Below are 22629 nucleotides of genomic sequence, written 5' to 3' on the forward strand. Positions count from 1 at the left end.
GATGGAAATATTCAGCAACCGAATTAAAGCGTTTGCACATTCATTATGTTTTATGCGAACATTCACTTTGATGTCTTGACATCCGAGGCGGCTGAATGCATTCACATTCCACAAATAACTGTTAGCAACATTTATAGCACTTTTTGGTCATTTGTATTTGTTCTAATACTGTAGCTTATTCTTCTGCCTAGTTGGCTTTGCAGAGGTTAGGTAAGAATAGTGTTCACTGTGTGAACTAAACTGTGTTCTTGGCTAGAAATAGCTGTACAAAATAAGTATTCTATCTTATTGAACCTGTGTTTTGTAGTTGTCCGTGACCATGAAATGCACTTTTTGCAGCATCCGCCAAATAAATGTAATGCAATGTAATATAGCAGAAAACATGCACACATCATAAAGATGTTGTTGCTGAGTTGATTGTTTCGACTATCATCGTTATTTCCATATAATCGCAAAATTACAAGAATAAATACAATGAAAACTCAGACTTGCGTGAAATTTTTAACTAATATTGCAGTGGTACACCCACCGTTTGCTTTCATCTATTTTACATTCCTTCAAACTTACTGCTAGCGGAGCAGCTAAATACTTGAGTGCAATAAAATTCTGGCACTTTGCCAAAGCAAAGGGACGATTGCAAGAATTAACCTTGTTATTTTACCCTGACAAAAAGTGCGGAAGGCGATTTTTCCCTGTTTGATTTTACTGTATATCCAAAGTAAATTACGCAGAACTACCACATACCTCACATAACTGTGTCAAACGTTTCGAGTAAGTTATAAGGGGCTAAGAAACAAAATCCGGATGGAAATATTCAGCAACCGAATTAAAGCGTTTGTTTCGCTACATAATATCCTGGCCGAGCACAAATGCTTAATATTTAATAAAAATAAACTTGATGCTAAAGCAAGAAAAGAACAGAAGAGCATACATGTTATAATCCTCAATCTTAATTTCTCATCTGTTCCAAGAAGTTGGCAGGCTATAACCAAAAGTAGCCTACTGCGCGACATAACATAAAAGTTTGAATTGAAGTAATTATTATGAAAATAATAAATCACAGCGGCAGATTTTTACTTGACCAATGAGAAATGTTCAGCGCTGCTAGACCCACAGCCAAAGTTCCTGTGCTTTTGGAAAGTACTACCCGCCGAACAGGGACATTTTTGGGGGTCAAATAATTTAGAATCTGGTCCTGCGGTGGAAAAGCACTCTGAGATCCTAAAAAGGTTCCTAGTTTCTGCGGCAGAAACGGCAGCACTTTGAACCGCGTACTGAAAGGTGGATTACACAGTTGGGCGCAGTATATTTATTCGCCTCCGGGCGGCGGTGTAATGATACATGTGGACGGGGCCTAGCAGCCAAGTGAACGTTGACCGAGTATTTTTTATGATCTGAAAGAGTACATTAGCAAACGGTGCAAAAGTAGCTGCATAAACAGTTGATTACAGTAAGTTTTAGCACATTCGTTGCAAAACACGTAGCCAAGCTAGGAAGCTATTCGCCAAACAATGAAAACGAGAAACTTACCCCAGGTCTGGTTTGTCAAGGCTGGTCTTCAATTAAAACTGTAGTCGTGCGTTAACGTGTCGATTCCAATTGCCTTACTAAACAAATGTTTTAATATAAATTTGACTACCAATTTTTATTATTTGCTTGTTAATTCAACGATGAGAGATATAATGGTTTCACAAGGAAGACTACCTCAAACGAAGGCGCTTGCTAAGTAGCTACCCAAAAGTGAAATGGCGGGCAGGAAGCCTTTGGGGTTTTATCGACGCTGAGAATGCAGGGATTTTTTTCCAGACGCCACTGACCAGCAAACAAGGAAAGGGTAGAATCTGATTGTAGAAAGAATCTTCTCATCTTGATCATCACACTGTTGTTATTATAAGTGGGCGCTTTTAATGCAAAGTGGTCATCATTGCATGTGAATGCATGAACGCGGCAGATCTCCGCTCCACAGGACAGCCATTTACACGTCTGGCCGCTTCGGAGGCCAGGCATTCACACGTCTGGGTACTACCGCCCAGTTGCGCACATTGCCTTTCACTTTACTTTTTTTTATAAATAAACTTTATTTCAATTATACAAGTCATTACAAACAATTACACAAACAAGAAAATCTAAATACATTAGGCAAAGCATCTTCTATATTAAAAGTCCAGAGTTTGCCAAAGATTTGCATTGCCGTGCTTGATGTCAATTCTCCTTCGACGTTTCAGTTCTGTTAAAATGTTCTTGCATACAGATTCACTTGACACGTAGATGTGATCAATTGTCATTTTACTTTGTGTTTTCCATATGTGCTGATTCACTAGACATATTATTAACCAGTAAAAATCTTTAAGTTTATCATCAATGTTATATATTATTCCATAAAATACAGTTTCTGGTGTAATTGAAATATTAACACCAATAGATTTAATTTGTTCCCATATTTTTCAGATCTACTGCATTCAATCAACAGATGCTCCAAAGTTTCATCTGTATCACAATCAGGCATTGGGCAGGATTTCGTTGTAACAAAGCAACTCCATTTTACAATAGCTCTCACTTGCAATCTCCTCACTGATATTAGCCATGCTATATCTCTCATACTTTCAGAAATGTTTTTTTATTGAACGTAGCCTACCCAGTGATAAAAAATGCGCGTATATTTCACAAACGTATTGTCCAAGACAATATATGACCACGCAGTCGCAAAAGGGACATATCTACGCGTAAAACCAATGATAAGATTGTATATTCATTCAATGTTTAGGAGAGATATTGACATGGTATAATTTTTTTTTAAGAAAACGTTGTCTCGTATATTTCGTTATTCAGTGAGCAGCGTTGTCACTGCTGTATTGGCATATTTGAGGGCTAATATCGGGTTTATCTTGTTGCTACAGAATATTGCATTACATTATATTACAGGCATTTGGCAGACGCTCCTATCCAGAGCGACGTACAACAAAGTGTTTAACCATAACCAGGAACAAGTGTGTCGAAAACCCTAGAGGGCAGTAGCCTACCGTTCCAAGTGCAGGGAACAACCGCATAGTTCAACTTGGACCCAGTTGGTTAAACTGATTAACGCTAACACAAACAAGAACAGCAACAACGCAGTCTATGAGAACATTCAAGCAATAGTTAAGACGAGTTAAGACTAAGTCACCTACGGAACAACTACCTAGTTACAACCCTAAGTTTACAGTCAATGTAGAGATTAAATTGAGAATACGATTTCTCTCAGCATAATGACGGATTTAAAGACTAAACGAACTCACCCGATATTGTCTTCAAATGGACCGTATTATTTATTTAGACATTGGCAGACTACAGGATAAATTGCGTCTTTTGTTTAGATTCAATATTAGTAAATGCAGCGAGAAACTGCAGCTGTAGGTCTTTTTGTTATGGTAGCAACGGAACGAAGCGGACTATATATGTATTAGGCTACCGTCATTATTTCATTGTACCAGCGTGTTTTCGCGCGTTTGCACAGAAACTCAGAACCTATCAATGAAATGGACTTTACTTTTTTTAAATAAATAAACTTTATTTCAATTATACACGTCATTACAAACAATTACATAAACAAGAAAATCTAAATACATTAGGCAAAGCATCTTCTATATTAAAAGTCCAGAGTTTGCCAAAGATACAGACTACAGCACAAATTGCGTCTTTTGTTTACATTCAATATTAGTAATTGCAGCGAGAAACTGCAGCTGTAGGTCTTTATGTTATTGTAGCAACGGAACGAAGCGGACTATATATGTGTTAGGCTACCGTCATTGTTTCATTATACCAGCGTGTTTTCGCGCGTTTGCACAGAAACTCAGAACCTATCAATGAAATGGACTTTACTTTTTTTTTTTTTATAAATAAACTTTATTTCAATTATACAAGTCATTACAAACAATTACATGAACAAGAAAATCTAAATACATTAGGCAGAGCATCTTCTATATTAAAAGTCCAGAGTTTGCCAAAGATACAGACTACAGCATAAATTGCGTCTTTTGTTTACATTCAATATTAGTAATTGCAGCGAGAAACTGCAGCTATAGGTCTTTATGTTATTGTAGCAACGGAACGAAGCGAACTATATATGTATTAGGCTACCGTCATTGTTTCATTATACCAGCGTGTTTTCGCGCGTTTGCACAGAAACTCAGGACCTATCAATGAAATGGTTTAGCTATTTCTCACCATAACGACAGATTTAAAGACTAAACGAACTCACCCGATGAACTCTAGGTGGCACTGTCAGACCGTCCCCTCACTCCTAAAAACTAGACCCTATTGTGTCGGATTACTTGCGTCGCCATGGTTGTCCCTTGCCGTAAAGAAGTTTACTCGATGTCGTAACCGTTTAGATTTGGAGCTCCAGCTTTTCCGCACCCCACCTAATGAAAAAGTTCAAATGGCGTGCAAACCATATGGCGGACATAGGTGCTCCCAATAGGAAAGTTGGAGAGCACATTCAGATGCATCAGTCGATGAAGTTTTGTGTTGATCTGACTTACGGTGTGGGAGTTATGGCCTTTTAAAGTATGTCCCTCGTGTTATAGCGCCACCATCTGGCCAACATAGGTGATTTTTAGTGCCTGAGTAGTGGGGGGCCATAGGAACCCACCTGCCAAAATTGGTTGCTCTAGGATTTATGGTTGCTGAGCCTCAGACATTTTAGCGGAGAAAACTGCCACGCCCCACCTAAAAAGTCTAAATGGCGGGCAAACAATATGGCGGACATAGATGGGGCCAATGGCAAAGTTGTAGAGCACGTTCAGATACATATGTCGATGAAGTTTTGTGTTGATCTACCTTATGGTGTGGGAGTTATGGCCTTGTACGCGTCACCCTTTGTTATAGCGCCACCATCTGGCTGACATACGTGATTTTTAGTGCCTGAGTAGTGGGAGGCCATAGGAACCCACCTGCCAAATGTGGTTCCTCTAGGACGTATGGTTGCTGAGCCTCAGACACTTTTAGCGGAGAAAAATAATAATAAGAATAATTAAAGCCGCAAGCGGCGTTGGAAGGGGTCCAAGCATTGGCACCATCGCGCCCCCTATGGAGCGATTTTAAAATGGCTGTGTCCTCATGGTCATACGCCTTCACCCAACATATGTACTGAATATTGTGATGATCGTATAAGAAATAGATTACTTATGGCTAATTTTGTGCTAAGAGACGCTGGCTGATGACTTAGTTGCGTCGCCATGGATGTGTCCTGACAGCTTCCCGTCAAGGCCTTTACTATGTCGTAACACTTAGATGGCATGTCATAACACTTAGATGGTCCGGTGTGCATGCACAGCTGCAGCGCTTCCCTGCCGCAACTAAAAAAAGCGCCACACTAGTGTTGTCACGATACCAAAATTTTGACTTTGATACCGATACCAGGTTTAGTATCACGATACTCGATACTGATTCAATACTCTATACATAACGATACTGAAATTACCTTAATAGATCAGGAACGTAATGTCCACAAGGGCTGACTTCATTTTCAAATTCATGGTTTATGAACAACCTGGTTCATTAACAACCTTTAAGTTGAAGCCTCTGCAACATATGAATATGCATAGGCCTATAGTGTTACAACACTGAACAATGGAGAAATATGTTAAATATATTTCAGAAATTGAACAGTTGTAAACTGAATAATCTTTAAAACAGGTCTTTCACATATAAATAGATTTAAAAACAGCATATTGTAATAACAATACAGCATCTATCTATAATAAAATATTTCCAAATTGGAACACCTATTGCTACTGAAGTGAACTGAGTGAAAGCTTGCGCTGTATCAGGGAAGTGAATGCACAAGCGCAGGTCACCTCACTTGGCAACCTTAGTTGCTACTGCCATCTAGCGAAGATTCTGACAAACTACACTTTTCATCCTCTAAATCAGTAATGCGGGAGACACATTTCCCTGGCTTTTACATTTGACTCAGAACTACCGAACGTCGGAAAATTCAAATACGAAACCGTTTTTTTTTTTTAAGTACCGAGAAAGTGCTGAAGTTTTGGTATACCGTGCAACACTACATCAGACACATATTCCAATCCATTGCTCAGTTTAGCAGAGAATGCACATTTCAGAGCGCCACAGAGACAGATAGAATAATAACACATAAATACACATTTCAAAAAATAAATACGACATTGAGAAAAAACGGAAGAAAGACTGAATATCAACTCGCGAATTGCGTGCTGCTCGCAAAGAAGCCTACCGTTTTATTTATTTATTTAGACATTGGCAGATGAGAAGAGTTTTAGTAAGGCTGACCTATAAAACGCTATTCCAAAAGCAACATCAGACATGTTATACATCGTTAGAAAGCTTATAATCTCACCTACTGAATAAATGAACTGTCAATCAAGCCAAATTGGACTAAGAAGAACGACAACGCCGTACGCAACAGGTGTGGTATTACGCACAGCTATTTTTGAAAAAATCCGACATTTCACAAACGGATTATCCAAGACAATATATGGCCACTCATTCGCAAAAGGGACATCTCTACGCGTAAAACCAATGGTAAGATTGTATATTTATTCAATGTTTAGTCCCAGATATTTACTGTAGAATGACGTGATCATTTTTTTTTTTTAAAGTTAGTCTCGCTTATTTCGTCATTCAGTTAGAAGCGTTTTCACTGCTGTATTGGCATATTTTAGGGCTAATGTCGGGTTTATCGTGTTGCTACGGAATATTGCATTACATTACAGGCATTTGGCAGCCGCTCTTATCCAGAGCGACGTACAACAAAATGTAAAACCATAACCAGGAACAAGTGTGTCGAAAACCCTAGAGGGCAGCAGCCTACCGTTCTAAGTGCAGGGAACAACCGTATGGTTCAACTTGGACCCTGTAGGTTAAACTGATTAACACTAATACAAACAAGATCAGCAGCAACGCAGTCTATGAAAAAATTCAAGCAATAGTTAAGACGAGTTAAGACTAAGTCATCTACGAAACAACTACCTAGTTACAACCCTAAGCTTACAGTCAATTTCGAGATTAAATTGAGAATACGATTTCTCTCATCATAATGACGGATTTAAAGACTAAACGAACTCACTCGATATTGTCTTCAAATGGACCGTATTATTTATTTAGACATTGGCAGACTACAGCATAAATTGCGTCTTTTGTTTATATTCAATATTAGTAATTGCAGTGAGAAACTGCAGCTGTAGGACGTTATGTTATGGTAGCTACGGAACGAAGCGGACTATGAGGCTACCGTCATTGTTTCATTATACCAGCGTGTTTTCGCGCGTTTGCACAGAAACTCAGAACCTATCAAGAAAATGGTTTAGCTGTTTCTCAGCATAATGACGGATTTAAAGACTAAACGAACTCACCCGATATTGTCTTCAAACGGACCGTATTATTTATCTAGCCATTTGCAGACTACAGCATAAATTGCGTCTTTTGTTTATATTCAATATTAGTAATTGCAGCGAGAAACTGCAGCTCTAGGTCGTTATGTGATGGTAGCAACGGAACGAAGCGGACTATATATGTATTAGGCTACCGTTATTATTTCATTATACCAGCGTGTTTTCGCGCGTTTGCACAGAAACTCTAAAACTACCATTAAAATGGTTTAGCTTTTTCCTCACCAAAATGACAGATTTAAAGACTTAACGAACTCACCCGATACTGTCTTCAAATGGATCCATGCCAAAGAAAAGTAATTATTCGTCCACTCAGAAAGGTTTTACTGAAAAACTTTGGGTAGCCTATCCTAGCATGCACGCTAGGTGGCAGTGTCAGACCGTGTTTTCACTGCTAAAAACTAGACCTACGGTGTCGGATTACTTGCGTCGCCATGGTTGTCGCTTGCCGTAAAGAAGTTTACTCGATGTCGTAATCGTTTGGATTTGGAGCTCCAGCTTTTCCGCACCCCACCTAATGAAAAAGTCCAAATGGTGCGCAAACCATATGGCGGACATAGGTGCTCCCAATAGGAAAGTTGGAGAGCACATTCAGATGCATCAGTCGATGAAGTTTTGTGTTGATCTGACTTACGGTGTGGGAGTTATAGCCTTTTAAAGTATGACCCTCGTGTTATAGCGCCACCATCTGGCCAACATAGGTGGTTTTTAGTGCCCGAGTAGTGGGGGGCCATAGGAACCCACCTGCCAAATTTGGTTGGTCTACAACTTATGGTTGCTGAGCCTCAGACATTTTAGCGGAGAATACTGCCACGCCCCAACTAAAAAGTCTAAATGGCGGGCAAACAATATGGCGGACATAGGTGGGGCCAATGGCAAAGTTGTAGAGCACGTTCAGATGCATCAGTCGATGAAGTTTTGTGTTGATCTAACTTATGGTGTGGGAGTTATGGCCTTGTACGCGTTACCCTTTGTTATAGCGCCACCATCTGGCTGACATACGTGATTTTTAGTGCCTGAGTAGTGGGGGGCCATAGGAATCCACCTGCCGAATTTGGTTGCTCCAAGACTTATGGTTGCTGAGCCTCAGACACTTTTAGCGGAAAAAAATAAGAATAATAATAATAATCCTAACAGATACAATAGGGTTCCACCAGCTTCGCTGCTTGGACCCCTAATAATCCTAACAGATACAATAGGGTTCCACCAGCTTCGCTGCTTGGACCCCTAATAATAATAATCCTAACAGATACAATAGGGTTCCACCAGCTTCGCTGCTTGGACCCCTAAATATGCAGAACTAGCACGACCTCTTTCTGTTGGCGCTTTGCCAACACTTCACCAGGACTGAGAGTATCAAGTAACAAGCCAATCCTCCATTTACAGGTGCGGTCTATGCGGAAGGGCGGGTTTCGTCACTAGACGTTTCAAGTCGCCCATTTAGCACTTGAGAAACTTCCAGTTTCGATCGTGGGCCTATTTGATAACATTTCGTGTCTTACAAAGTTCAAAGAAAGACTGGACTGCAGGTTGAGAACATTGTGATAAAGTTATTGGTGGAATCGACGCTCCGAAAGAAAACAAAGAGAAACCTATCACTACCGACATGTTTGCCTTCGCATTTATGCTTCTCTTTTTACAGACAACAGGTAGGAATACCTTGGTGTAGTTACTCGGAATTGTGTGTCCGAACATAAAAATTGTAGCTCAGCTAAAAGTTGGCACATTAATATTAGTGTATTTTTTGGTTAAACTTAGGAATGTTGCTTGTCAAAAAAGCTTACAGTATCTAAAATGACCTTCGGTTTAACCTTAAATTCTTTGTTTTTTTCTTCAAGACAATTCTGCCATGACGAATGCATTTAACAGCAGCTTGGTTGTTACAAAGTAGCCTATCTGTAGGAGCCCATGTGAAAATATGGGTAAATGTCTCTTTGACGGGGTTGGGAACAGGGGAAATATATTTTATCTATTTTTTAAAACGATAAAATATTATTTAAAAATATGTTAATTGATTTCACATGGATGCTAAACTGTGGGTCCGGTGTAGGCCCCTCAATATTTGAGTGCAGGCCAGAGTTAGTCGTAAGGCAATTTATTGTAGGCCTGCGTACATTTAATTACAGGGTTGATGTCGGTTGGCTGTTTAGTTAGTACTTAAATATGATTTTATCTGTATTTTATCCTGGGTTATAATTTTTTTTATAAGGGCATCAGAAGATTACTCAACTAATGTTTTTTTAGAACAACCCTCACAAAATCAGTTAAGGCCATTATTGCCATGTCTCTGTGTAGTTTACATGAGCTTACATGTGGTAAACAATAAGAAAAAAAACTCATCTGTACATATGAAAAGTATTGCCCTTTGTAAGATATAATTATACATGGAATCTGCTTTGTGTAGTATTTACAAGACTCTTGCACTTTAAGAGTGCACCATTATTGTTGGCCTACCTGAAATTAAACTGTATGAAACTAAAATGAATTTTATGCATTGTTCTTCGAAGAGTCTAGTTTTTACTAGGACAGTCACTACATGAATTCCCTCTTCTCATTGGTCGAAAAGTTTACCAGCAGCCTTCATTTTGTTGGGTTCAAAGTCCACGGGTCTTTTCCCCACATCAGTTTAACTAAGGCCTGGTCAAAATGCGGGTTCAAACTACTGTATGCTCTCTTATATTAGTTTTTTAGAAAGATTTGGCTCAGTTATGTTTTCCCCTTCTCATCAGAATTATACTTGTCCTAGTAACTCTCTACCAGTTTCCCCACCCCCGAAACTGCCACTCACTCAGCAAACAAGGAAGTCATCAGGTGTAGTTCTCAAAGCGTCTCATTTTACACACTGCAAATGTACGCATGTCTGCAGTCAGCATTTCAACATTCTGGTGCTTCCAGCTGAAGGGTATTTTTAATGGTGAAAGTGTGTCTAAATCACAGATCTTTAATCCAGACTTAGATTTCAGTTTACCTCATTTGTGGTCCTCATGGCTTGGGGAGCCAGACTTCTTTATTTAAAATCAGAGAGTGAGATTCTTTTCCACTGATACAATCTCCAACATTTGATCACTTATCTGGTGTGAATTTTGAGATGGAAATTGTTGTTGATGTTGAAATTCCCACAGTTACTCATCCTCAAGCAATTCCTTTGTGTGTCTCGTTCTGAAAATCGAGCGTGAAGTATCGGGAAGTAACTCAATGAATATACCTTATTTAAGTTTCAGTTTGCAGCTTTGCGTTGTGTTCCCAGGGTTAATGCATGGTTTTGCTATATGTGCTGTGCTTATGTAGCAGTTGAGTCATGCATCGCACGCCTGTATACCTCACCACACCCAAAGGGTTTAGGGAAATGACCATGTTTACAGGCTCCTGCCTAGTAGATCAGTGACTCTTTTAATGACATCAGCAGTGCGTAGCCTGACCACCTGTAGCCTCCCATGTGGCTCCGTTTGTGCGCCACCCCCGTGTATCAGGGGGAAAAATATCAATTCAATGATTTTCCTTTTTTCTTGTCCTTATGAATCTTGTGTAGGTCTTTGTGTTTGTGGCAAAGGGCAGAGTCAGTCCCAGAGCAGGGGCATTGTTCAGTGTGTTAACTGATCCTCTGTGCTCTTGCATCAGTGAGTTGGGCACAGGTGTCAGACTCCAGTCCTGGAGGGCCGGCAGGGTCTGTTGGTTTTAGGGGTGTCTCGGCACCAGTGGTTCATTTCATTGATTGGCTGAAGAATCCTCACAGCGTTTCCTCAGGGCCTTCATTGGCAGCTGATTGAATTGAAACCACAGAAACTACAGACCGTGCCACCCCCCTAGGACTTTTATTGGCACCTCTTGTTCTCGGGTATGTTGGCTAACTGCTAAATGCTTACTGCTGCAGTCTTGTTTCTGACTTTGGGGTTAAAGCAAAAAGTGATCAAATTAATAATCAGTAAGCTGAAAAGATATTGACTCCTGGAGTCTCTGATCTATCAGTGAGCTTCCTGAGGCTTGTGGTTCAATATGCACTGTAGGACTAACTTGGAAGTATGTACTGTGTATTTTATACCCTGATGTTCGATTAGATGTGATGTGTATGATACAGATATGCTTTTAAAGGAGACCACATGGTTAACTGCTTGAAACTGTGGTTACTGTGGTTCTTCTCCAATGACATGATTTGATTTAAAAATGAGGAGAGCGATTTTTGTTTTTCAATGTAGATTGATTTTTCAAAAATTTGGGAACAATAATAAAATTTCTTGAAATGAGTTGGAACATCAAGTTTTTGCCGAGTAAAGATCAGATCAGTCCTGATGTCATGAAGGCCAAGGCTCTGCCTCTGGAGCTTCAAAGTTTTTAGGAGGAAAAAAGCTGGAGAAGGTTCTAAAAATATTGGGGATGTTTTGAACCTTCCTAGGAACACTGTTAAGTCCACTGTAACAAAATTTTTTTTAAAGTATGACATGGTCCAGACATTACCAAGACCACCCTTTTTTCCACTAGTGCATAGCCAATCAGGGTTTCAAAAAAAGAAAACATAGCTGAGTAATGTTCTCTAGCAAGAGATGATAATTGCGCCACTAACAGCTGACCAGAATCCTTTCGTGTGGTGATAAATCATTGTACAGTTAGCACAGAAATACCTGAGCATTCCAGGCACTTCTGTTCAAGCAGAGCATGTTTATTCTTCAACAGGGAACATTGTAAATAAATGCAGCCTTTCTGGCTAATAATTTCTAAAGGGAATGTGCTAATGTAGGCTGCAAAAATGAAAGGGAACATTCCTTGACTTTCTGTTTAGAGTGTAGCCTATTTTGTATCCCATGTTAGTCTTTAAGAATGAAAATGTTGCGGTCAAAATGAGGGCTTAATTGTTGGGTTAAAATCTGAAAATGATCTAGACTAATTTAATGTTAGCTTTGCATAACCTGAGACCGAAGCACTGCTTAACACTGATAAGCTACACTTACGATTGCTATGATTCGAATGAAGATTTTGGTGTTGGGCCCTATCTGGGTGGGATTTGTTTTACTGGGGAAGGAAGAGTAATTTAACAGAGCAAGCGAGTCATTTCAGTCTCAAATTGACAGGCGGAATGCGCCCAATTTTACCGACTGCATAGACACAATTCCAGCATATTTTACCTGTAATCATGAAGAGCCTTATGAATATTGACCTCAGGTGATTGGTCCAGTAAACATTGGACTCCCAGTTGAGAATGATTTATGCCAGGAGTGGAGCAGACACTGTGTGGCATCCGTTTCTCTGAAGTGCAATTCAAGATATGTGCGCCAGCAATGTACTGGCTAACACAGGGGTGGGCAATTCTGGTCCTGGAGGTGTGTATGCAGATCTTTGTTTCCACCGACTACCCTGGGTAACTGAGCTGATTGACTGTGTGTACACCAACAATGTAACTCGTAAATTAGATCACATTAAAACGTTTCATATGGGGACACAAGAACAGTCTTCGGTCGACGTTCTTGCGCTTATCAAGAAATGTCGCTAAAGTATTAAATGGCTTAAATGTTCGGGCTGATTAAATAATTAAGGCCAGCCACCAGATGTTGGCATGAAAACCAGAAACGGATACGTTCCTTGTTGCCCATCTGTGCGCTAACCTGAATCGCTCTGTGTGCGCCATGATTGTTCATTTTCACCTCACTGCACATTACGTTTCCAGGTCAGGCAGGATGGTGGCCTTCTGAGACGTCACTTCTAAAGTGTTTTACACTATTCAGCATTGTTCGTTGAAACCGACTGAGGATGTAGAGCATTAGCTGTCCCCAGTTATACCTTACCCCTCCATGATTTAAATTTTGCCATCCCTTGCCCTGTTCCTTTCTCTGTACAGACACGGTGGCCTTCGACGTGACAACGAGTACTCCAGTCGTCAACGTGCCGGAAAACCAAGGTCAGTTTGAGCTGTCTCTGAAGGAACTATTATGGAAACAGAAACTTCAATCTGCTTTTGTCATCTTTATTAATGTCAAATAGGTCAAGTTGTAATTAATTGCAATTCATTTTTGCATTTGTATTTAATTAAAAAAAACATTTTTTCTAGGGGCTGACCTAAAATGTTCGTATACTGCTGACTTTGGAACTCCCAGACTTGAATGGAAATTCAAGAATTTGAAGGCGTCTCAAACTCTTGTTATCTTCAATGGAGCCCCCACTGGTGAGATTAGTCTTTATTTCTCTCACTCATTGCCATTTAAAATTTTCAGTATTCCAGTATTTAAGGTATGGGAAGTCAATCGCATACCTGTCAACTGTGTTTTGTTGTCATATCAATCAGGTATTGACCTCACAGCGGCATAGAATTTAATATTTTAATGACTGAAAGTTAACAAACAATAACAGTTTGAGTAATGAAGGTCTTGCCTCATACGTACAGTATGTTGCACATTCCTTGTTGGTGAAAGGCATGCATTCCTATTCACCTGTATGTTGTTGTTACCAGCCTGTTCATTGCTCTGTGTTGTCAGACTAGTTGTGATGGGTGATGGGGATTATCAATAGGCAATGAGCAAGGCTGCTGGCCCAGGGAGTGTTTGCTAGTGTGTTCCTCAAGAACACAGGCTGTATTGTCCAGAATACACTTTTTATAAGGAGGTGAGTGCTTCAATGAGTGGTGCGATTGGTCCATACTGCATACATGTGCTGGTTACATGGGCTTCGCAAAACAAGTTGACTGAACGGAATCTTTATGGTGTGAGGCAAACTTATTGGATACACCTAAACTTTGGACCTTACTTCTTATAACCATTGCAAAAAAAAGCCTAACAATAACAATTTGCGAGATCAGCATGATACTAAATGTTAACTTGTGTTCATAAACTATCTTGAGGCTGTCATGAAATATTCCATGTCCAAGATAGACATTTCATTTGGACTAGCCATGCTGAGTGAGGGGGAAAAAAACAGTAGTGGTAATGTTCTGGGTAACCTACAAAATTCAAATTGCTATACGGATACTGTGCTCCACAAATGTAATTAATTAGGTATATAATTTTATTCATTTATAAATTTAAAATGTACTAACAAGCACCCCAGGAGCAGTAGATGCTAACCGACCCCATGACCATGGCCAGTTAGCTCCAGTTTATTCTTATCTGACCATAACACATGGTTTCAGTGCCATGTAGCAGATTCCACATGCTTATTTTTGTTGATTGCTCTCAGCTGAGGCTTTTTCTGGAAACCCATCCAAAAAGCCAACTGACATGGAGTTTGACATTGTGTCTCCAAGATCTGAAAGTTTTCCGAGATCTCCAATTGTAGCCTTGAATTTTTCTTGGCTGCCCAAGCCATCTGCCTCACTGTGTATGGGGGCAAGGTGCACTTTTGTCCTCTCCCAAGTGGTTTTGGCATTTCCCCAGTGGTTTTAAACTTCTTATTGAGCTAATAGTGGAAAATTGTTTTTTTTTTTAGTTTGTACTGTAACTGTCCCTTTACTTGTGAAAGTCAACAACTTTTTATACTTCTGAGAGTTCTACGCCTGTCCTCATGGCTTATTTCCAATTTATATCCCAGTACATCAGGAGGTCATGGGAGACCACAAGACTCTTTCCTCATATGGAGATAAGCTTGTACATGTTACTGCGGATTTATGTTTTGTTGGATGTAATAAAAAAATGTATACTCGGCTGTTGTAGTTCAAAATAATATAATTTTTCAATTTTTGAACGTACAATATATGTACAATATATATGTGTGTGTTTATGTATGTGCACTGGCACAAATTATGGAAATGCTGAGCTTAAAGAAATTTTAGTACTCTTAAAACTTTTATCTGTGCCCTTTCTTCTGTTGTTGTTTCTTGTAGCAATGTACACCTGAAAAATGTATTCAGAACAGTTATCATCTTGACCAGGACTGATAATGACATTACGTGACTATCAGTAATTTGAAATAAAACCAAAAACCAAAAACATACTCGCACTGCTCAATTATGTAGGTATGAACTAATATATGCAGGAAGGTGTAATGATTATTACTTGTTTGACACAAATGCTAATTATTTCTTCACTTTTGTTTTATGTTGATGTTATATTTATTACATAATATTTTCCAAAAAATGAAATGGTTGCAAAATATTGTATGAATCGTTAAACTGTTTATAAATAACAGTGTTTCCATAATTTGTGCCAGTACTGTATGCTAAATGAATATATTTATGAACAAATGAAGCTCTATGCAGAGGATAGGCTCCTGTGTAGATGTGAACAGTATTGCAGTGAACCAGAAGGAGATGGCAAAAATATGTTATATGTTGTGTGCACTTTCACCTTAATGAACTCGATACTGTTTTTGTTCCACAGCGGGGTATACTGGCCGCGTTGAGCTGTACACGGGCGGTCTGAGGTTCAACAAAGTGACACGCGCAGACAACGGTGAATATACCTGTGAAGTCTCCTCCAGCCAGGGTTTCGGAGAAGCCGTCGTGAAGCTGGTCGTACAAGGTTAGTACTCTTACAACCTCAGGGATGGGCTGGGATTGTGCAAGGCCTGTGAATAAAGGATTCATTTCATCCAAAAATGGTTGACCAAAAAGTGCATTTGAGAGGACTATACATTTTTCAGAAAGAAGACAAAGCATTTAAAAAAAAGTTTTTTTTAAATTTTTTATAACAAAGTAGGTCAATGGGGAGCTTAATTCTCTTTCGCAGTTATGACCTGGGGAATGGCAGGGGCAGTGGTGGGGAATGTAGGGGGATTGTGCAGCCAGTCAGACGCTGGAGTGATGAGCTTTTTTTCTGGGAGACGATCATATCGAGATTCACTCCTGAGAAGCAGTCGGCTGATCCCGGGCTGATTTAGCTTATGGTATAGGACATTCCAACCCTTAGGTGAGTAGCTCAGCTGGTTTTTATCACACGCACTGGCCCTTGGGGGCTTCAGCTCAAAGCCCATAACAGCGCTACGGTTCACTCCGTGGAATGCACTTATGTTCCATGCACTCTGACGTGTTGTCTCTTGTGTATTGTTTCTGTCTGGATAAGAGCGCCTGCTAAATAACTGTGATGTAATGGCTGGCTGGGTCAGAGGGCCTGTTGTGATCCAATGGCTCTTCTGTGCAGTGCCGCCCTCCAAGCCCCTGTGCAGAATCCCCACGTCTGTCACCACCGGGAGGCAGGTGACGCTCTCCTGCTTCGACAAGGACGGCTCCCCACCCTGCACCTACAAGTGGTTCAAGAACAACACCCCCCTCCCCGAGGACCCCAGCAAGTTCCCCGCCTTCAAAAACTCCTCGTTTACCATCGACTCCAAATCCGGCGATCTGGTCAGTGCCCCCCCCACATCCCGAACAGCTTTTTAAATTAAAATTTTTTTTTTAAAGAGATGCATGTAAATCAACTCGAAAGAGTAAAAAAGGAAATTTTCTTTCTTGTTCCTTTGTCAACAAAACCTGTTCACCAAAGAGCACTATCTGTTTGGTTCTTTGTCATTTTTCTAAGTACCAAAGCAGCACTCATCTCCAGCTTTGTTTCCACTTTGTTACTCACATAAACATGTTTTTGTAAAGACAATGTTTAAATTGGTTCTTAACAAAAGATGAGAATAGCTTTATGTTGTGTCCCCCTAAAATCTGTGTGCTCATGGGACCAGTGTACTTAATTTAGCAAGTGCTTCTTTCCAGACCTAAGCTTGTCATTTATATGTATGAAATTAAGTGGGATTTTTGGGATTTAATAATGGTAATAGTAATCCAATTAGAGCTATGTTTTAAACTATGTTAATCCTAGCTAAATCTCTTCTTTGAATTCAACCCACTGGTATCTTTTTACTTATGTTTTCAGCTATATGTTGGAACTACATGAGTTTTTTTGGAAACTCGTTTTGGATTAGGTCCTCCTGTGTGTGTTTTATATTTTTACCTTCTTTATGCTTGAGTTGGGCAGTCATGATTATGTGCAAGTAGAATGTTTTGTGCCATCTTTTGTCTGGCACAAAAGACACATGTATGCGATTAGTAGTTTCTCTGGTCTGAAGAGGTGGCTTTAAATCTCCTCTCTTCCTCTTCCAGGTATTTCCGAAGATCTCAAAGTTGGATTCAGGATCGTACTTCTGCACAGCCAGTAATGGCGCTGGTGCTCCGCAGAGCTGTGCCGCAGTCCAAATGGCAGTCCGTGAGTTCTCCCAATCAATCTTTCTCATATCACAGTTAGGGTACAGTAGTGCAGACTAGCATATTAACTAGCATATTAGCACAAACTAGCGTATTAGACATGTCCCCTGCCTGAAAGGAATGTGGATAAACTGGCTTGGTTCTTTTCTTACCTGACAACAGGAAATTGAATGCTACATTGCGTGTTCTTTCTTGGGGTGTAAATCATGGTATTGTACACCCCATTTTAAATGGGAACACAACTTGTAAATTGTACCTTGTTTATTAATCTTATGAATGTTCAGAGAAGTGTAGGGTTGAGGATTGAATAAATATGTTTATTTTCTGAACCTAGCTGTTTTAGCAGATCAGTGCCCTTGTACAATGTTCGGCACTCTAAATTTTGAACACAAGTGTTACTGTGTGCTAAAACCCCAATTAGATCAACAATTAAATCTTCAAAATCTTTATATCAACATGGGCCTTCGTCGGTTGGTCACTCATTCAGTGTTAAAGAGAGAGGTGCATTACACCAGCCCTTTAACAGAATATGCAGATTATTCTGAATAAGTAAATTAAATGCAGGAATTTTAAGTTAACCATAAGTAATAAAATACATGCAAGCTATCATCCATGAATTACCTAAACTAATAACAGATTGTGAATGAACTAAAACAAGAATAATAATGGTAACAAAGAACGATACAATGAATAACAGGTTACACACAAAACAATGAGGAAATTAACTGAGCAAGATGTTAAGTTAACTAACAAGAGGCACTCTTAACCAACGTATGCGTTTTTGCGCAAGGTGTAAAAACATCTTGTGTGACTTGTGTAACCAAGACAGCAGGGAAGGCAGGAAAGGGGGAGAAACAAGAAGGGGAGGGTCTCCAAATCTCAGGGCACAAAATTCAAAATGGAAAATCACATCAGCCCAGGTGTTGAATGGGGATTCCGTTATTACGCCAAAAGCCTGAGGCTAGACTGTAATAATTCTGTGTGATCCAACAAAGCTGAGAACCTGGAATAATGGCTAGGAGCAGGTTACTTCAGGAGGCATACCAAAACCACACCCAAACCTAGATAAGAACAAAAAAATCTCAAAAAAACAGCTGGTCCAAAGATAAGGAAAAATTAAATCGCCATGAAAATCACAAAACGTAGGAAAAGCTGAAAATATAAAAAAGAAAAGACTCAAACCAAGGTGTGAGTTATCCTTATATCTTTCTAGTTCAGGGGTCTGTTCAATTGCCCTATTGATTGTAAGAATTCCTTCCTGCTTGGGGACTGGGAATACCATTAAGTGTCCAGGTTTTCATACAAACTTGCGCTTATTGTATGTGGCTTTGGATAAAAGCATCTGCCAAATAAATGTGATGTAATGTTACAAACAAGATGGTTTGCATGGTAGGGCAGGTGTTGGGCAATGAAGGGTTAAAACGCAGCTCTACATATTGTCTTTGATCTCATAGGCGATGATAGCAGGGGTTTGAGGCTCTTGGAGACCCTGAAAGGGAGGAGGAGGATTGCGTTTAGATGTGTTTCTGCCTTTTGGATCTGGTTTACTGGATTCTTTACTTTCCAGGTGCAAATTTATTACCATAGGGAGGGAAGTAAAAGACCAAAGGGAACACTAAGTAAAAAGGAATACAGATATTCCTACATTTGCGGCATAGTATCTCGTACCAAAACATGCATACTATAAATAAAATCATCAGCTGCCTGACGGGGACTATGAGAAGTGTCATAAACTGGATAGAGTATACCAATTTTAAGTGCAGTATGATTTACTGTAGAGAATATTAATATGTATTTTTTTTTCAGAAAGGACCCAGCACTGGGTGAAGTTATAAGTTTCCAGGAGTAAAATACAGACAAAAAAAAAACCTAAAAAAAAAATCTAAGCTACATCAAAATGTCAAATTATTACCGTTATGCGATTGAATTACCATTGTTTGATTAGAAGAATGACTGAATATTTGCTCTTGCCTGAACCTAAAACAAACAGAAAGCCCATGATCATATCTGTCAAATAGATCAAGTTGGACTCAATATGTAAGAAGAGTGTGTGGTGTAGCCTGTTTTTATTTATGAATAAACATCAACTCATAAACGCTTAATAAGCCATGAAGTGCCACCTTATTGAGGGAGGCAGAGCCCTCTTGAGAGAGGCAGAGCCCTACCTGCACTATGTACCTTGTGTATAGGATGGGCTGGTACTGACTGAAGTTCAGATAAAGAAGTAATGGCTGCTGTGCTCTGTGTGCAGAGGACTTGAACACGGGGGGCATTGCCGCTGGCGTCATCATAGCTCTGTTGGCACTGGGATTGCTGGCATTTGGACTGTGGTACGCTCATCGCAAAGGATACCTTCCCAGTGAGTTTAATACTTACCACTGATTTTTAATATTCAAAATTGAAAGCAGTGTGATGGTTAGAATTCAAAAATTAATTGTAAATACAAGAATAACAAGAGTGTTTTTCTAACCCAGTGCTTTTTCATTTACTCTTTACAGAAAAGTCTGAAAGGTGAGTATTTTCTTTATATTTATACCAAATGGATAACTTGCATGTTGCATGTGCTTTAAAAAAATAATAAATTGGAATTATTATCTCAAGAATTATTATAATATGTATTGCTGAATGCCAATATACAAATGAATGAGCTATACTAGTAAATGTTTTTTTTCCATGCACCGAAGGCAAACCTAGACCACTTTCATCTTAACACAGTGAACATGGGCTCATGCCAATATCTAACGTATCATGTAAATGCTAAGGACTGATCAGGTAGCTGGTGAGTCCCATATACCTGTACCTACATGTAACAGTTCTTTGAGCCAGAGGCCTGGTTGCTATAGGAAAATGAGCCTGCCTCAAGGTTCTTTTTTTCTTGCAGAATCTGCCTTAAAAAAAAAAAAAAAAAAAAAAAAAAATATACAAATTAAAATGGCTCTGAAAGAACTTGGTTGTGAAGATCGTTGTGGGCCTGAGTGGTGGAGTGGGAGGGGGAGGTACAGGGGGAGGGATTGCTTGCTTAATTTCCATGTCTCCTTCCACAGCAAACCCCGGGCACTGTACCAGCCACCATCTGACTATGTTGACGAGGAAGACGTAAGTACACCAGTGGAGCTAGGGCAGGGTTGGAGTTTGAATTTGGCAAGATGAATTTACCTCTGGTTGACTAAACTCCACACTGACACAGTAACATTAGTTTACCATTAGTTAATTGGTTGGTTAAGTGGTTGTTAAATTCCTGCCACCGCCTCCCTTTTAGCAGGAGGCTGATATACCTTTCTACTCAAAGGTGCAGAGGATTGTAGTCTTGCAGTTTATTCAGTGTCATTAAGGATGGGTGGAGGCAGATTCTGAGGTGGATGTGTTTGCATTTCAGGGGGAGTTCAGGCAGAAGTCTTCCTTCGTGGTCTGAACAGTACTGGAACAGAACTGGTGGGCAAGCACTGATAAAACGGCCGCATTGGAACTGTAGAGGAAGATCACTACCAACTCACATGTGGGCTTGGTGTTGATGCATTCTGAGGTTTTAATGTATTGGGAACATTTTTATACTGAGTTGCTGGATGAACATATCCATTTTAAATCACTCCTAATTTTCTGGGTAGGACAAAAGCTTTCTCAAATTCTAACATTGCTCGTCTGTGCAGCTGTCCCATTTGCACTAACTCTCCCCCCCCCCCCCCCCCCCCCCCCGTGCTATGCACTGTGACTCTTCGTTTGAGCCGTAGATGGATAGAAACAAAACCAAACAGGGTCATATGCTTATATGAAATACTTCAACCATACTTGCGATGTTGGGAAAATTTGAAAACATTTCTGCGGGTCCCTGAGAATTTAACTAGATGTTTTCCTAGCCAAATTGTGCGATCTCATGAAAGGCTATTTTTTTAAATAGTGAAAATTGGTGAACATGTATGTTTCTTTTAAATTGTCTGTAATCTGCGGGAGTTTGTTTAAAGGGATGATTCATTTCCATTGTATTTGAGCCAGGTAGCTGGGAGAATGTAAACGGTGCTGGGCTTCAGTTTTTGGGGTGGAGTTGGTGACACAGAAAGGGGGTCATTGGGTAACATTGGAGCTGGTGCGACTGGATCAGACTGTGTGTGTAACATAGAGCCCTTGTGCTTCTGCCTGTTTCAAAACAACTGTAAGCACCCTTTTATTCTTTATATAAGCCATAATGCACCTTTTTCCTGTGTGCAGTCCTGGATATTATTCCCTCAATCCACACACTATTTCCTTTCTGAGTTATTTTGCTTTCATATGGCCTAAACAAGGTGGAGCCATAATATTGTGTGGTTGCTTGACTGGTTTGAACCAATCACTGTGTGTTGCTGTGGAGGACCGAGCCTTTTGATTTGTTTAAAAGAGTCAGTGATTGACATCTTACCTCATAGTTCCATAGTTACTAGGCTCATTAAACCTCACTACATCTCTGTAAATCAGGACATACAACAATATGGATTTCCCTAATGCAAATTATGCTTGTTTGATACTGTGTTATTAATTGTCACTGTACAGTAAATCTAAGATGTTTCAACCAAGGTTCATGTTTGTTGTAAACATTTTTTTTTTTAAAGAATTGTCCTTTTTCTTATGCTCTCTTAATTATGTGTTGTAAATACTGTGCTGTGTGCTTATTTGCCCCTACGCATTATTTCGGCTATGAATTATTTTTAGCTTGATTATTGAGGGGCCTTTGTTTGTTTTTTATTGTTCATAATGATAACAGCACCCCCTTTAGTACAATGTAGAATTGCAGCCTCTGGTTTTAATGGTCATTAGTAATGTGTGAGGAGAGAAATTAAATGTTATTGACTATAGATTTAGACATTTTGCTAGAATTTCCCCCTTTGTGTTGTGAAGAATATTAATAAATTTGATTTTATTTAATTCTTGATTTTGGAGATTTTTTTTTATTTTAATTTTTTATTTAACCAGAATAGACTTCATTGATTAATTTTTTTTTTTTTTAAAGAGTGACCTGGCCTTGTCTAGAATCAATTCGATTACACTGAATTGGAGACAGACAACATATATCAAAATACAGCAAACTGAGTTAAAATAACAATCATTATTGCAGTACATGGCACCAAATCTATCCAGAACACAGGC

At 39.5% G+C, this 22629-nt stretch overlaps 1 protein-coding gene across 1 annotated transcript; it reads left to right on the forward strand.

The window, feature by feature from the left end:
* The first annotated feature begins 8783 nt into the window (after positions 1-8783).
* f11r.1 (F11 receptor, tandem duplicate 1) lies at positions 8784-22407 on the forward strand. Its single transcript, XM_035435123.1, has 10 exons — positions 8784-9058; positions 13237-13296; positions 13447-13560; positions 15707-15847; positions 16466-16668; positions 17413-17515; positions 19766-19873; positions 20013-20025; positions 20559-20610; positions 20891-22407. Exons 1-10 carry the CDS (start codon positions 9016-9018, stop codon positions 20924-20926), a joined length of 873 nt encoding a protein of 290 aa, XP_035291014.1. The 5' UTR covers positions 8784-9015; the 3' UTR covers positions 20927-22407.
* Positions 22408-22629: the final 222 nt, after the last annotated feature.

Source organism: Anguilla anguilla, chromosome 9 (genome assembly GCF_013347855.1).
Source record: "Anguilla anguilla isolate fAngAng1 chromosome 9, fAngAng1.pri, whole genome shotgun sequence".
Lineage (NCBI taxonomy): Eukaryota > Metazoa > Chordata > Actinopteri > Anguilliformes > Anguillidae > Anguilla > Anguilla anguilla.